This window comes from Syngnathus scovelli, chromosome 5, assembly GCF_024217435.2.
Source record: "Syngnathus scovelli strain Florida chromosome 5, RoL_Ssco_1.2, whole genome shotgun sequence".
NCBI classification, from domain to species: domain Eukaryota; kingdom Metazoa; phylum Chordata; class Actinopteri; order Syngnathiformes; family Syngnathidae; genus Syngnathus; species Syngnathus scovelli.
Window position 1 is genome coordinate 8,546,236 of NC_090851.1, and position 15,899 is coordinate 8,562,134.

Below are 15,899 nucleotides of genomic sequence, written 5' to 3' on the forward strand. Positions count from 1 at the left end.
GAAATGCTGAAAGATGAACTGACACTTAAGCTTCGTAGCTAAACACATGGATTAATACAGTATGACAGCATGGAAACACGAAAGGGCTGCTTTCCTTCATTCCATTTTTGAAGGAGCTTTAAAACTTGCAGTGATGTTAAAATAGTTTTTGCAGTGTGTAATTTCCATGTTAAGCAGTGTTAGCAATTAATTTAAAACTCTGTATGGTGAAACTTCGCCACCTCTTGCAGGTATTTGAGCAATTAGGGCTCTGCAGGAGTCTGTCATTATTCAACACTAGATAGTGGGAGCATGTTCATTATATTATATTATATTACATTATATTATATCCACCGTGCTCTTAAAGTTTACATTTTCAAAAAGCTTGTGAGGCTGATTTTACCTCTTGACTGTTTCTTTTACCTTTGCATTATATTTTACTGCTTACCGTTGCCTGTATTGTGCAATGTGAGATTTGTCTCCCAATGTAGTAAGTCACATAACATATGATTATTAGTGTTATGATTTTTATTCATATCAACTTGGGAGGCATAAAATGATTGCACATAAAAAAATAACGCGGCGAGGCCACGGATGTACTATACTGTATATACGAGTACACATGGCTGGGCGAGGCTGCATCCCTCCGCTGTTACTGGAACAAACTGTAGTCACGTGAACGTCGACGTCACCAACGAAATGGCTGCCTTCTGTTAGTAAACCAAACCCCGAAGACTTGTTGTTGACATTTTGTCCGCTTAATCGCAAGAACCCCGCGCACAAGGCGAAAGCACCCGGGTGTGTATTCATTATTTTATGTACTGCATATGGGGCCATTTGAACGTAAAGCGTGGAAAGGACTTCAAATTCGAGTCATTTGGCAGATGCGGTCTAGTTTCGAACGAACGACACGTTTGCTCATCCCACGTCTGTTACTTGAGCCCACGTTATTGTTCGTCATGAAAGCCGAGAGCGAACTTGAGGTGCGACGTGCTGGGTGTTTAAAACATCCCGATGATGTTCTCCTGTTTTCCAAACACACCCATAGCACACTGTTGTTGTTGTTGTTGTTGTTGTTGTTGTTGTTGTTGTTGTTGTTGTTGTTATTGCATAGCTGGCCTTAAAACACACTAATCCAAATGTAATTTTATGACCCGAACACGTTAAATAATTGTGTCTCCTAGTATTAGCAGCTCACGATCGCAAGGAAAATGAGTTTTTATTTTTAGAAACACATTGTCAATTTACAAACGTCAGTTGCATGCGAAGCGATGGTAACGCCCATCGATGTAGAAGCCTGCAACGTGATTGGGCGACATTTGGCAGCGTTAACGTGTTGTTAATGTGACTGAGCAGTAAATCCACTTTATTACACAGCGTTCAACACTTCATAGTTTATGCTGTATTATAACGAGGTATTACAATACCAGAAAACACACAAATATGTACAATGCTGCAGTATTACAAAGCATTCCCTTGATTTCACATGAAAAAAAAAAATTGTTGCAAACAAAAGTATGGCAACATAATTGTGATTTAATCACTAAATTTTAGTGAGTCTGCATCACAGTCAAGAGTGCCTCCAGTTTTGGCTTAAGGCCTGCTTGGCATTTGGGGTGTTCTCACTTTTGCCAAATTATTCAAGCTTCCTCGGCATTCTTAAAAATTTGAGAATTCTGAATTATTCATTTGTGTGAATGCGAATGGTGCTCGGTATGCGCCGTGTGAGTGAGTGACTGGCGACTATGGTTTGTTCCCCTTTTTCTCACACAAACTCAGCTGAGATTAGACTTTGCACAGATCTGATCGGCTGGAATGGATCAGCCCATAATATTTAGTGCTGTCTGTTGGAGTTGGCCATATATCGTACTAAGAGGTGTTTACACTTATTTGGTTACCTCCACCAGAAAAGCAAAGTGTTCAAGCTGTTCACATTAGCTCTAAAAAGATTGTTCTAATGGTACCTAATCAAGAGTCCTGTGAGTGTACTACTTCTAAGATTTTTAAAGACACCTGTTGCTGAATCAGGATGTTACAGGGGTTAAAGATCAAGACGTGATCTGTGAGCTCCACGTTAATAGACAGCCAGTTAGAGTGAGTCACTCCTCCAGTCGTCCGAAGTCTTCATGTCCTCGAAAATGTCTGGTAATATTACTGCCTCCGGTTTTAAATGATCAATATCAGAACATTGTGGTTAATTATTTTTGCTTGTATACTTTGCAAACACCCAGACTGAACTGTGTCTTGGGAATGTTGTTTCACTGTATTTCCCACTGAATTAAGTATTTTTCTCGTTCTCGTCCATTCAGACAGAAACATGTCTCCAAAGATCACAGGAGAGCTGCTCAGGCATCTCCGCCAGGTGATGAAGAATTGTAAATATTTTTCTGAGCCTCTTCAAGCTTATATCATCCCATCTGGTGATGCCCATCAGGTAAAACATTATTGCCTCTTTACAAAATTGATTTACTAGAAACTTGCTCTATGTAATAACTCACACTACTGGTGCTTTTGTGATTCTGCACCCATTTTCTGTTTGTCTGATCTTTTGAAATGAATTCTTGCTTCTAACCTTCACCGAATTGTTAATGTGGTCTTCCTATGATTTATGTTTGTAACGTCTTTGTGTCTTTAAGAGTGAATACATCGCACCATGTGACTGCAGGCGGGAGTTTATCTGTGGTTTCAACGGCTCAGCAGGTACCTGTTCTAATAGTACTTGTTTTTGTTTGTGCACTTTGTCTATGTTTGTCTGTAATTTATCCATTTTTACATTTTACTCTTGCACGCTTGTACGCTGCTGTGGCAAGAAAATGTCCCCACTGTGGGATGAATAAAATTCGATCTAATCTAATCTAATGTAATCTAATCTAATCTAATTTAATTGGGTGGTTGCAAGATACAGGGACTTCCTGCCCTTGCATTGTTCAAAACAACACTAGGAAAACCATTTTGATGCGTTCTGCGTAATAACGAGTGTAACTTCCTTTTCGCGCAAGTCTAGCGCTCCTGCTGAAAAGCATCTTGCTGGGAGAGAGGGAGCGAAAGGTTCAGAATATGAAACATTTGAACAAATGCTGATCATGCCAGCCTCAGTTGTGCTTTCCATTTGGGTTATAATTTATAAGGCAATAATGCAGGGTGACCGCCCGACTTTTAGCTAGTTTCAAGTTTTATTTTTTTACTCATGGGAAGTAAATCAGAATTAATCCATTCCTCAATGAAAAATTCAAATTCTCATCCATCAGACTTTATGAACATTTAATTTAAGAGATTTTAACTGTGTTTTGTAGAGCAGTAATTCTCGTGGAAAAGTGGAGTGTCACTGGGGCTGTCTCTTTCGATATACAAAAGAATACTGAGTTAAATATTCAAACAGCAACAGTTGCCTCAGTTTTAAAAAATATATATGTTACCATACATTTAAGTGCAGGTTAGTTTTATATCACTTAAAGTTACAGTAGCTCATAAGCTGCCTCAAATTGTGAACACTTAGGCTTGCTATGCTACTGTATTTTAATGTTTGTTATTTTGCTGGAACTTGGAGAGGCAAGTATTTTTTGGGGTAGTAAAAATGTAAAAAGTTTAAGAACCACTGTTGTTGGGACAACAACGAGCCTTTTAAGACATGAGTGACTGTTGTGATGTATAGGTACAGCCATCGTCACAGAGCAGTACGCCGCCATGTGGACTGACGGCCGTTATTTTCTTCAGGCCACTCAGCAAATGGACAACAACTGGACCCTTATGAAGATGGGTAATGCATTTAAAAAAAAAGTGCAACCAAGTACTGTCGGATTACCTGCTATGTTTGTTTTTGTTTTTTAACATAACAATAATAGATTGAATTAACAGTACCTTTACCTGCTAATTGTACAGTTGTTTTTAATATCATGATGTCACATCATTTTATGTGGCCCGCAAAGACAAATTGTGCAAAAGAGTTTTTGCTCTTGTCACTGACTAAGCATTCTGGCGTGGCCTTAGGCTTTTGTTGACCTGATGTTACCTTACGCTGCTGCTTTAGCTGCAGCAGTAATGCTTCATATGTTGCCTGGAATGTCGGTGTTGGGGAATTCCTTGTTGTCTTAATGCACTAAGTGGTTATAGATGTTTGTCGCGTTGCCGTGTTAATGTGACCTTAACGTGCAAAAAAAGCCTGTGATCTATTTCAAGCAACTTTATCTTTGCAAAAGGCAATGTGTACCGACACAATGGACTGCAATGGTGGCTTGGGGAATTCTCATCTGCGTCTTCCGCCATCCGCTATGCTAACTTGTCTGCCAAGCAACTTTATCTTTGCAAAAGGCAATGTGTACCGACACAATGGACTGCAATGGTGGCTTGGGGAATTCTCATCTGCGTCTTCCGCCATCCGCTATGCTAACTTGTCTGCTGGCACGTGATGATAACATCAACGACAGGAAGAATAAATGCTCTGTCCAGTTCACTATTTCCTGGTAATAGTACTATCAAGATGAATCAAGTATAGTTGGATCATAGATCCATATACAGATACAAATAGATCACAGGTGTCAAACTCAAGCCCTAGATACGGCCCGTCACATCATTTTATGTGGCCCGTGAAGACAAATTGTGCATCAAATTCAAGTGTCATTACTAGAAATGCAAATTGTCTTCACTTTTAATATCTTTTTTAAAATATATTACTCGTCTGATTTGAAAACGAGTTATTTGTCAGTTTGTTTTGTAGCTTTTATTGTATATAATATTAGGTGCTCATACATTTATTTGGGTTGACAGTCATAATGGCCCTCCGAAAGAAGCTATGACTACAACGCGGCCCGCGAAAAAAATCAGTTCGACACCCCTGAAATAGATACATCAATGTCTGCGATAGATTTTTACGCACGTGCCTATATTAATAAAAATATTGAAAAATCTTGGAATTCAACAGCTAAATAGGCATACCCAAATAATGTATTTCTTCAACTGTCATACAGGACTGAAGGAGACGCCGTCGCAGGAGGACTGGCTGATTAGTGTCCTGCCAGAGAACTCCAAAGTGGGGGTTGACCCTTGGATCATTGCCGCAGGTATTTTCATTTCATGCTTCAAAAATTCCTTGCAGGAGATGCAACCGATAGCAGTGTAAAAGCTTATCATCATTCACACTGTGCTGTGGTAGAAACAGTCAATGGCCACATAGGTTACACACAGTAGCATCCAAAGAAGTCACCTGACGGTACTTTGCTGAAGTACTCTGGAAGTAAAGCTTTTAAGCAAATAGTCACAATTTTTATATAGTAGTTGTCATGGTATTGAATGCAGACTTGTGTCCATACTTTTGCCTGTTATTGTATTTTAAACTTTTACCATGTGTTATTTTTCTCCCTGCATCTGTTTCATGTCAGATCAATGGAAAGCCATGTCCAAGGCACTGACCAGCGCGGGCCACTCTCTCATAGCAGTGCAAGAAAACCTCATCGATGTGGTGTGGAGTGACCGTCCACAAAGACCAAGCACGCAGCTTCGTACCTTGGGATTGGACTACACGGGTCTGTACAACACGTATCACTTAATACACTGTTCTCTCGCTATTTGTGAGGAATAGTGACCAAGCCCTGACACGAATGGTAAAATGGCTGCAGGGGAGTAGCTCCACGGTGTGTTCACAGGGCTTGCTTAAATTAACCATCACAAACGTAGATTGCTTTGAACCTTAAAAAGGGTCTAGCTCCCTCCCAAAAGCAACGCAAACAACATCATGGACATTGCTGTGTTCCGACATGGACATCGTCATGTAAATTCAACAGCGTTTTAGGCTTATTGTCCCAAAAACTGTTATTCACAACACTGCAGTGCATGAAAATGTTAAATTAAAAGGAGTAACGGACTCATTAAAGAAGAATATCAATGACTTAAAGAAAAATTTACATCTGGATTTTAATGATTTGCTAGATCTCTGATGGTAATTTTAACAATATCGATATCGATTCTATACGAGGTAAAAGCTGCAGATAAAGTAAATTATGTATATAAAGTTCATGAATGAATCAGACAAACATTTCTTACTCTTCTGCGGTTTGAAAAAGCCTCACATATTATGTTGTGCTCATCTTACAGGTAATGAATGCCTTGTACATGCTGAAGTTCAAATGGTTACACGTTTATTTGTGTGCGGTGAATTACTGAGCATCAAGAGTGATTGTCAGCAAACATTTCTGCGAGTTGCTCATCAGGTCTGGTGGCAGATTTCGTTGGTAGTCGAATCAAGTAATTATTACCCTGAAAACGTTCTGTTTTTGTTTTTGCTCAAGAGTTTTCCACTGAATATTTTTCTCCGGAGTCAAGTTCAGACCTTTATGTGTGTTGCAACGGTGAACTTCTCATAACTAATACTCATTATCCATTAAATTGGAATGATGATGTGCACACTGGAATATAGCAATGCCCGTAGCACCATGCCACCCCCGGAATAAAAATCTATTAAACAAGGCCTCTCTAGCATACATGGCTTGGGATAGGCTGTTGTGTGGCTGTGACCTTTTCCCTTGCTTGTCCTTCCTTAGCCTTCCTTAGCTATGGCATTCTTGGCACGCACACTAGTTGAATCCAGTAAGCCGAGTCATACGTCGTAACATGAGCAAGGCGCCGATAACAAGAAGCATGCATTATGAATAGATTAGATCTTTATTTTTTATAATTTTTTTGGTAGTTTGTAAGAAAGCATTAAAGAAACACATAAGTTCCGTCTTCAAATCTATGTCCTATTTAAGGCTCATACTCAGCTGTTTATGTGAGGCTATGAATACACGGCTGTCATATTTCACGGAACCAGAAAAGGGTAAACTGCATCATGTTCGCTGTATATGCGAAGAACCCCCTTTTTTTTTTTTTTTTTTTTTTTTTTACACCTGAGCACAAAAACTCTGAACTAGTCAACAGGTAAATTCACAAGTAGAGAATCATGATTACGGGAGATACTCTAAACCTTTTACTCTTTCCTTGCCAATCATGGTTTCTGTTGTTTTTAACTGATTTGATTAGATCAAGACCATGTGATTGATCGAGTCGTCTTATTTAGGGATGCCGTGCCAAGAATATCACATTGCTAGAAAAATTTGCGAGTAATTCAGACCGCCTTCTGTATCCCCTTTACGAGGTTTTTAATTGCCTATAGATGCCGTAACATGTACATGAAGCGTTTCTATTCGCCGGGGCAATGGCGTGGCTAACTGAAGCTCAACACAGTTTTGGGCACCAAGATGCAGCAAAGAAATACTTTTACACTAGCAGGGCTTTAGCCTTATCTCAAACAAAAAAATAACAGAAGGTAGTTTCCATAAGACAATCTGTAAATGAATAAATTAGCAAGTAGCAAATTGTAAATCACTAATAGTATATGCAATTGTCTGAGATTGTCTATGATTTTTTATATGTATTTGTATTCTTTGTCAGAATTTAAAAAATAGGATTTACAATTAGTGATCATATTAGACTTGTTTTTCTTCTCTTTTAGGTATATCCTGGCAAGACAAGATCACAGCGCTGCGCGCAAAGATGGCAGAACGAAAAATGTCCTGGTTCATTGCCACAGCTCTGGACGAGATAGCATGTAAGAATTCAGTCATGCGAATGACCTCAATTGCCGATGTGTTTTCGCTGAGAAAATGCAATCTTGCATTGGCATATCTGCGGATGGAAAACTAGGTTTTAGTTGCAGTGTTGTATAAACAATTGCCAGTGTGTTTTCGCTGAGATAATGCAATCTTGCATTGGCATATCTGCGGATGGAAGACTGGGTTTTAGTTGCAGTGTTGTATAAACAAGAGTAACCAGAGTTCACACCTCTCCGTCAAGGTCAAACGCCAAAGTGAAAACATGGAGATGCAATCTCACCACTTATTTATACTTATTATATTCATAGACTTAATAATTGCCTCTTAATTTTATGCATTGAAAAAATTTTAACCTCTAACATATTTAAAAAATGGAGTTGTGCCAATCCAATCTAGTGATTTTTTTTCAGCTGACCAGTATCAGTTAAAAAGAATATTCATTCATTCATTCGTTCATTCGTTCATTCGTTCGTTCATTCGTTCGTTCATTCGTTCGCTCGCTCACTCACTCACTCACTCACTCACTCACTTACCTGTTTATGTATTTGTTAACGTTGTGTTGCTTTTGTTGTAATTTGTTTGGTTTTGAAGTCACACTGAGATAAGAATCCTGGGGTGCAAAAATATTGCCAAATTGAGAGTGGCATTATTTTATGCGGCACCAAATATATATGTTAGAAATTAAAAATATTTCCCTAATTTGCACAGTTGCTGCACTAGAATTACAGTCATATATAAAAGTATAATGTTGGGATACTTTTAAGCTAATAACAAAAGCGTGTGTGTTATTCTTGAGAAATTACCGGTATGTCAGACGTGTAATTATATGTATGAATAAATGCGAAAGGCACAGTGTAAATAAAAACTGTTCTTGTAAGCGGATTAAAAATATCTATGCACCAATGGGTAAATGAAAGAAATATTATGACAACTCGACTATGACAAAAAAAAACTCAGCATGCATTTTATTGCAACTTAACAAAAGATCCACTTGCAATAACCATATTTTGAAACACACAGAATCTATTGTGATCACCTCTTACTAGTTTAACGTGTGCATCAGCCTCACTTCTCTTGCATAAGTCAGCTTTGATACAAGATCACGATCCAAGGACCCCGGGACGTACGGGTGTCCATTTGAGCATCTTGTTGACCGTGCCTGAAGAGCTCTTAGTTCTGATTGTTTGCTTGGAAAATTCATGATAATTACATTGATTGTGATTGTCATCAGCTTGTATTTGGACTAAATAGACATTTGGTTTGAAGGGGAGTTGCTCAGGCATCTGCAGAGGATCATCACAAAAAAAAAAGAAAAAAATCGGGCTGTTTATAGGTGAATTTCCTAGATTTAAATATTGTTAAAAACTCACTTTATTCCAGCAGTTCAATGAAAAAAGTGAAACTTGTATAGCATATGCTGTATACATATATACTACCTACCCACAACATGAACTCATGTACAAAAGTTGCAGTTCTGCTTATTTTATCTCAAATGACTTAAGATGGTCAATCAATCAATATATTATATAACACAGAACATTGAATGATCATACAGAATATACCGCACAAGGCTTCTAGTTTTTAAAGAATAATTATGATTATGGTGTTTTTGCTTTTTATTCTAGGGCTTTTCAATCTCCGTGGTGCAGATATTGAGTATAACCCTGTCTTCTTTGCATATACTATTGTGGGGATCAACTCAATAAGGTTGGAATTCAATTCATTTGTTGCCGAGGTTTTTTGTGCGCATTTTGAATTCATTTAAATATTGTGTTCTTTATTGCATTCATTCTCAACCAGTGTGACAGGTCATAAGGTGTGTGCATGTATGTGTGTATAGGGGAAATGATCCAATTTAATTTAATTGGCCTGATTTTCAGTGACCAACATAGTGACATTTAATTTGTCTATTTTGTTGCTACTTTGCCCAACTGCTAGTGGATAACTTATTTTGAGTGAATGTGTTCTTGAAACTTACTAAATACATAAATAAATAAACAGTATTTTCAGTCCACTTTCTTTTCACCTGAATCTTTCTGCAGGCTTTTTGTGGACTTGAAGCGTCTCGCTGATCCAGCACTGAGAGACCATCTGCAGCTGGATGCGCCCAGCTTACCTGAGTTTCACATTCAGACATTCCCATACGAAGCGGTCTTCACTGAGTTGCAGACCATCTGCACCGCACTTGGCCACAAGGACAAAGTTTGGATCTGTGACAAGGCCAGTTGTGCTCTCACGCAGGTCATCCCCCAGGTGAGGGAGGGTATGCATGTCGTTTGTCCAGAAAGCAAGAATTTTTAAAGATGTACTGTATATGTTTAGTTCCCTAGCTGAGAATCTTGAAAAAAAGCTGCATATTCGTTTCCATTATATTTTGTCCAGGATAAAAAAAAAGACTGTCCCATGACAGCTTTTAAAAGGCTTTATGTGGTATCATAAAAAGTAATCCAAGTATTGATTCTGAAAGGAAACTGAGTTCTTTAGAATATTTATTTGAGATGTGGAGCACCATAAAGTTGATATTTTTATTCTGGTTGAACTGCACCGCATCATATTGTTAATATGGGGCCACTTCACATGGGTGCTTGGAGCTCAGTTGGTAGAGTGAATCATTCGCTGACTCTAGGGTCGTCAGTTCAAATCCCAGCTCTGCTGTCAAAGCGTACCCTAGGGTTGCCTCTGTCAGGGTTTTCCAGATTATCTTGATCGTATGATTGTGTTGGAATGTAACCTGTAATACATAACCTAGCTAGATTAGTTTTATGCTTATATTGGAATGTAACCTGTACTAACCTAGGCTGTCCCATCCTACACAACGTCGTACAACACGCCCTGCAATGCTCATCGCTGCATGCACAGCGACGAATGGCTCTCCATTTGCAAATGCTTAAAAAGGGCATACTGTCTCCGTGTGGTTCTTGCAAAAATAAGTTCGAGTGAGCACCACTCTAACAGCCTCCAGGTCAGCATTGTAAATATGACAATGTTTTCAATTATCTTGTTTGGCTGAACAAGATTGTCTTATTTTATATCAGTGCTCTATTGCAAACTGCAACCACAGTAGTAAACATCTTTATCACTCTCTGGCAGTGTTTTAGTTGTCTCCCCCATTTGCACCGTATTGAAGTTCATGCTTTTCAACCAGTGACCGTTCCATTTTGTTGTGTATACAGGCGCACAGGTCCACCATTCCTTATACCCCTCTTTGTCTCGCCAAGGCAGTGAAGAACACGACAGAGATTCAAGGAATGAAAACAGCCCATGTAAGATCGACCACCTTGCTTTTTTTTAAATCCACGTAAAACCATGCATGCGTTTACATATTAACATTTATAAACCGCATCTGTGGCTTTATTCATATGTCACAAATAATCTGTCATTCTTCTGATAGATCAAGGATGCTGTCGCTCTGTGTGACCTCTTTGCCTGGTTGGAAAAAGAGGTACAGTTGTATGATTTTCAACATTACAAAAATGATCTGGACTATATTCATAAAGAATCCTCAACTTTCTTGATTTTCAGGCTGAACCTTAACCTACGGTCTAATCACCAATGTCGATAATGTTATTTTCCTTTTTTTTTAAAGAATGAAATGACATTGCAAAACTTTTTTTCTTTGAATGTTATGGGTCACTCAGGTGACTGCTCCAAACAACTCCAAATACCTTTTCAACTCCACTTCTAGTAATTAGCTCAGCAGCACTTCTTTTTAAATAACTTTCAGCTTTTCTTTGATCAATTCTTACAATTGTTACAAACTAACTACACTACTTAACTACTGTAATTGAAGGTTTGCCCTTTCTGAATTGTGTCATGAGGAGCCAGTCTTGCACAAGGATTCTTTAGAATTGTGATCTCAGATTTCTAACCAAGTTTATTCATATTGTGGTTGAAGTTAATATAGTAAATATAATACTTGCAGATCTTAAGTACTTTCTTCAATGTTTTGTGCCTTGGGGAAACACATACTATTTACTGATTTTGCTGTCATATTGATCATTTTATAGATTCCAAAAGGCACTGTAACAGAAATCTCAGCTGCTGACAAGGCTGAGGAACTACGCAGGTGATGTTTGTATTTCCAAACAAATTCATTTTATACTTTACAAAACTGTCTAATGAGAGGCTCTCGACTTATAACATCCTTTTCTACAGGATGTAGAAAAACATCCATCCATCCATCTATCGACCAATTCAATGTATGTCTTAAGTTTGAACCCTAACCCTATGCACAATTTAGTCATTAAACATTTTAGTTTTGGTCTATATGTAAAGCATTTTGTATTCTTGGGGGCAGCGCATTGCACCAATTGTTAGCACATCTGCCCCACAGTCCAGAGGTTCTGGGTTTGAATCTCAGTTCCAACATCCATGTCACCCTAAAGGGATTGGATTGAATGTTAATCTTTGAAGCACCAAAAGTAAGCCAATTGAAAATTTCCAATGTGTTTTTGCAGCCAACAGAAAAACTTTGTCGGCCTCAGTTTCCCTACAATCTCCAGCGTTGGGCCCAATGCAGCAATCATACATTACAGGTCAGAAAAGTCAAAGATGCACTTTGATTTGTTTTGCGTTTGTTTTGGTGTGTTTCTAATACGTTTGTCTTTGTAGGCCTCTGCCTGAGACCAACAGAACGCTCACCGTCAATGAAGTTTATCTCATCGATTCCGGAGCCCAGTACATGTAAAGTCATTGTTCTGACGCAGAAACTTAATGGGTATATGGTTTGACTTGTCTGCTCTTTGGCAGTGATGGCACAACAGACGTCACACGCACCATGCACTTTGGAATCCCTTCTGCGTATGAAAAGGTGCCAACCGCCTAAAATCTATTTTTGTCCTGAGCAATACTATAATCAGAGCAATTTCCAAAGAAATGACGTCCTTTCTTTATTCTCTAAGGAATGCTTCACTTATGTACTCAAGGGACACATTGCCGTCAGTGCTGCCGTTTTCCCCAATGGAACCAAAGGTACCACTTAAATTGAAGTTTGGATGACATTTTGTTCAGTATTCACAAAACAGTGCCGAAGTTTCTATGGATCTATGGATTTCTGGTTATTTAAAACTGATTTAATGCTGAATGAATGAATAAACTATTGTCTTTCCCATGCGCCGTTTTAAATGAGGATAGACTTACACTGCTGAAGAGTGATGTTGCACACTTCACAGCAAGTAAACAACTTTGACTGGATGCTTCGTTTTGACCCAAGGTCAAGGCGCAATAAATGGTGTGCTCTCCAGAGCCACTTTCTTAGTAGGTGTGGCTTGCCAGGCTACCTGAATTTCCTTGGCTGCCCATGGCCCGCCCCCACAAGGAAAAAAGTCCTTGCCTTGCAAGTGGTCGACGTCGACTGTAAAAAGTAGTGTTGTGTATTGAGAGCACGGAATTATTGGAAGCCGTTCTCATGTTCACTTGAAAAAGCTTGTTCATGATTGTCATTTACTAATTGTCAGAGACTAATTGTTAATCACTGACTGCAGTAGCCAAAGTGGCGACATTTAAGCGAGTGCACAGGGGAGAGAACATTAGCAATAGTGAAATAAATGAGGGACAGCACACTTAAACTATGAGAGACAAAATGAAAAAAAGATCCAGAAAATCACATTGCCTGATTTTTAAAGAATTTACTTGCAAATTACGGTGGAAAATAAGTATTTGGTCAATAATGGCCTCGATCTGGGGATCCACGCAAGATCTCACCCCGTGGGGTTAAAATTATCACAAGAAGGGTGAACAGAAATCCCTGAAAAACACAGAGGGACCTAGTGAGGGACCAAAATAACAAGACTACCATCAGTAACACACTACGCCGCCAGGGACTCAACCCTGCTTAAGTCAGTACAGGCCCATCTGACGTTTGCTAGAGAGCATTTGGATGATCCAGAAGAGGATTGGGGGAATGTCATATGGAAATGTCAAACTTATATAACTTATATGTATGATTCGCCACAACATAGGTGCTTAACTAGAAGCCCGCACGCATTTTTTTCCAGGCGTGTGACGGGTGTGTGACACTCAATCTGTCGTTAAGCCTTTTATTTCTTTAATTGCTTTGACCTAAATGCGCAAATGCCGGCACTAAATTCATCTCACTTTTGCGGAAGCTGTTTAATGACACTCAAGTGAAGATTAAATGAAGGCCAATAAATAACAAATAAGCAAATAAATTATGCTGCTTTAAGAAAGATCCCCACTAGTTTGATAATAACAATATATCAATACATCTAAAACTGATATACTAAGAGTTATAGATAGTCACCGTTCTGCAACCTTTAAAATGTTCAAATTTAAATAACAACACATGTTGACAGATGATACAATAATATGATAATATACCTCATAGGCTTTATATTATTTATCCTCTACAAAAAATGACTTGTTCCAGAAACTCACATCGAGCATCTAGCTCTGCATGATGGTATTATACTGCCTTCAGTGGTCAAGGTCGGCACATCAGAAGGAACAGCAAATTGAAATGAATAGCAGCAATAAATCATGATGCATAAACTAATGCATTACATTCTACACAATCTTGGTAACGCACATTAATATAGAGTTGTATTTTTCTTTTCAAAATGTCTTATGTTTATTTTGGGGGTGGGGGGGACAAGGATAAGATGAGGGTTGTCACAGAAAAAATTAAACATATATTATGGCACCGTTGTTTTTAATTAGTGAAACATTTAAATACATGACCAGTGTGTGTTCACTTTTATACTGTGCTGAAAATGAAAAATTTTGTTAGAGTTTTTTCTGATGACTTAGGTACATTTTGAGAACCATTGAAATTTTTTGCAAAACTCTTGGCACAAATAACAAAACCATGAACCAAATTTCAAAAACTGTAATCACATTTTTCCTCGTCAAAGCAAACAAGTTTTGCTTAACTTTCGTAAGAATGCTATTTATGCTGCAAACAATGAACACAATTCATCGAATTAGCAAGAACGCAATGTGCCAGTTACACACTGATGGTAAGAATAAATAACAAATTTGGCTCTTGCTTTCTGACAGAAAGTAGGCTATATGTCTTGTTAAAGTTATACTTTTATCATAGTTCTGCAAACACATACTGCTTGACTATGTGCCTTTTTTCCACTGTCCAGGCCACCTGCTGGACTCATTTGCGCGAGCAGCCCTGTGGGAGTCGGGCCTGGATTACCTCCATGGTACAGGTCACGGCGTCGGCTGCTTTCTTAATGTTCACGAGGGGCCCTGCGGCATCAGCTACAAGACTTTCGCTGATGAACCTCTTGAGGCCGGCATGATTGTCAGTGATGGTATGGATTGACACACTAAGGCAGAGCTCACAAACATTTTTCAGTTTTAGAGCCAAAATATCATATACAACCCCCCAGCCTTATTAAATATAAATAATCTTGTTTAATTCGTAGAACCAGGGTATTATGAAGATGGAGGTTTTGGTATCCGACTTGAAAATGTGGTTCTTGTTGTACCAACAAAGCCCAAGGTATGAAGTAAAACAAGTTCTACAGTTTGTACAATCAATTTCTTGATTCGAAATTTGAGCTATAACACGGTGTGTTCTTTGATCTCCCCTAGTACAACTACAGAAATAGAGGTAGTTTGACATTTGAACCCTTGACGCTGGTTCCCATCCAAGTCAAGATGATGAACACAGAGCTGCTCACCCAGAAGGAGGTAAACACGTTCCACACCGTTTCAATTGCATTCTTTTCAAATACTTGTTTTACAAGTAGAATGTTTACTTGACCGAATCTCCTACGTGTAGTACTAAAAGCTTGTTTGCGTGTCCTTGTGTCACCAGCGGGACTGGGTGAACAAGTACCACAAGATGTGCCGCCAGGTGGTAGGGGCGGAGCTGGAGCGTCAAGGCAGAAAGGAGGCGCTGGAGTGGCTCATCCGAGAGACCCAACCCATCGTGTGAAGACCACGATGGCCGGGAGTACTGTGCCATCTGGTGCTGTGCAGTCATCAGTGTTTTTACATGTCTCAACTTCTTTCATGTCTCTTCTTTTTTTAACACAATGTCCTATCAAGAGTTTTATTAAAGATCAATGAAAATGAATCAATGTTTTATTGGTGTTTCATAGTCTTACTGTCAAATGATCATGCTGTTGAGTTACAAAAAAGAACAATTGCAGAAAACGGATCACTTCAGTTCTTAAAGTACACCACAGTATATGTATTGTATGCTAGCAAAACATTTTGATCAATCTGAGAAAAATGTACACACACCAGTTTTTTAATCCACCAACTACAACCAAAGATGTCTCCACAAGCATTGGTGGTTCAGTGGTAGAATTCTCGCTTGCCATGTGGGAGGCCCGGGTTCGATTCCCGGTCAATGCA

The 15,899-nt window shown here is 38.8% G+C and overlaps 1 protein-coding gene and 1 non-coding gene across 3 annotated transcripts; both read left to right on the forward strand.

Annotated features, from left to right (window-relative positions):
- Positions 1-615: 615 nt before the first annotated feature.
- xpnpep1 (X-prolyl aminopeptidase (aminopeptidase P) 1, soluble) lies at positions 616-15,615 on the forward strand. Of its 2 annotated transcripts, none has more exons than XM_049721136.1 (20): positions 616-777; positions 2,289-2,413; positions 2,616-2,679; positions 3,632-3,736; positions 4,944-5,036; positions 5,355-5,498; positions 7,463-7,558; positions 9,188-9,269; positions 9,605-9,815; positions 10,736-10,825; positions 10,954-11,004; positions 11,570-11,628; positions 12,020-12,097; positions 12,174-12,245; positions 12,312-12,372; positions 12,464-12,533; positions 14,672-14,845; positions 14,960-15,036; positions 15,129-15,227; positions 15,355-15,615. In XM_049721136.1, the coding sequence occupies exons 2-20, from the start codon at positions 2,297-2,299 to the stop codon at positions 15,472-15,474; spliced, it is 1,863 nt and encodes a 620-aa protein (XP_049577093.1). In that variant the 5' UTR covers positions 616-777; positions 2,289-2,296; the 3' UTR covers positions 15,475-15,615. The 2 variants fall into 2 exon arrangements, with proteins under 2 accessions (XP_049577093.1, XP_049577092.1); XM_049721135.2 differs by lacking the exon at positions 616-777 and adding an exon at positions 1,689-2,124.
- Positions 15,616-15,828: 213 nt separating this feature from the next.
- Positions 15,829-15,899, forward strand: trnag-gcc (transfer RNA glycine (anticodon GCC)). Its single transcript has one exon. It is a non-coding gene; the product is annotated as a tRNA-Gly (tRNA).

Excerpts from the sequence above, each read along its gene's own strand:
- xpnpep1 (XM_049721135.2), top strand. Across the intron at positions 2,680-3,631 it reads TGGTTTCAACGGCTCAGCAG|GTACAGCCATCGTCACAGAG; the intron begins GTACCTGTTCTA and ends TGTGATGTATAG. Across the intron at positions 12,373-12,463 it reads TCCCTTCTGCGTATGAAAAG|GAATGCTTCACTTATGTACT; the intron begins GTGCCAACCGCC and ends TTATTCTCTAAG.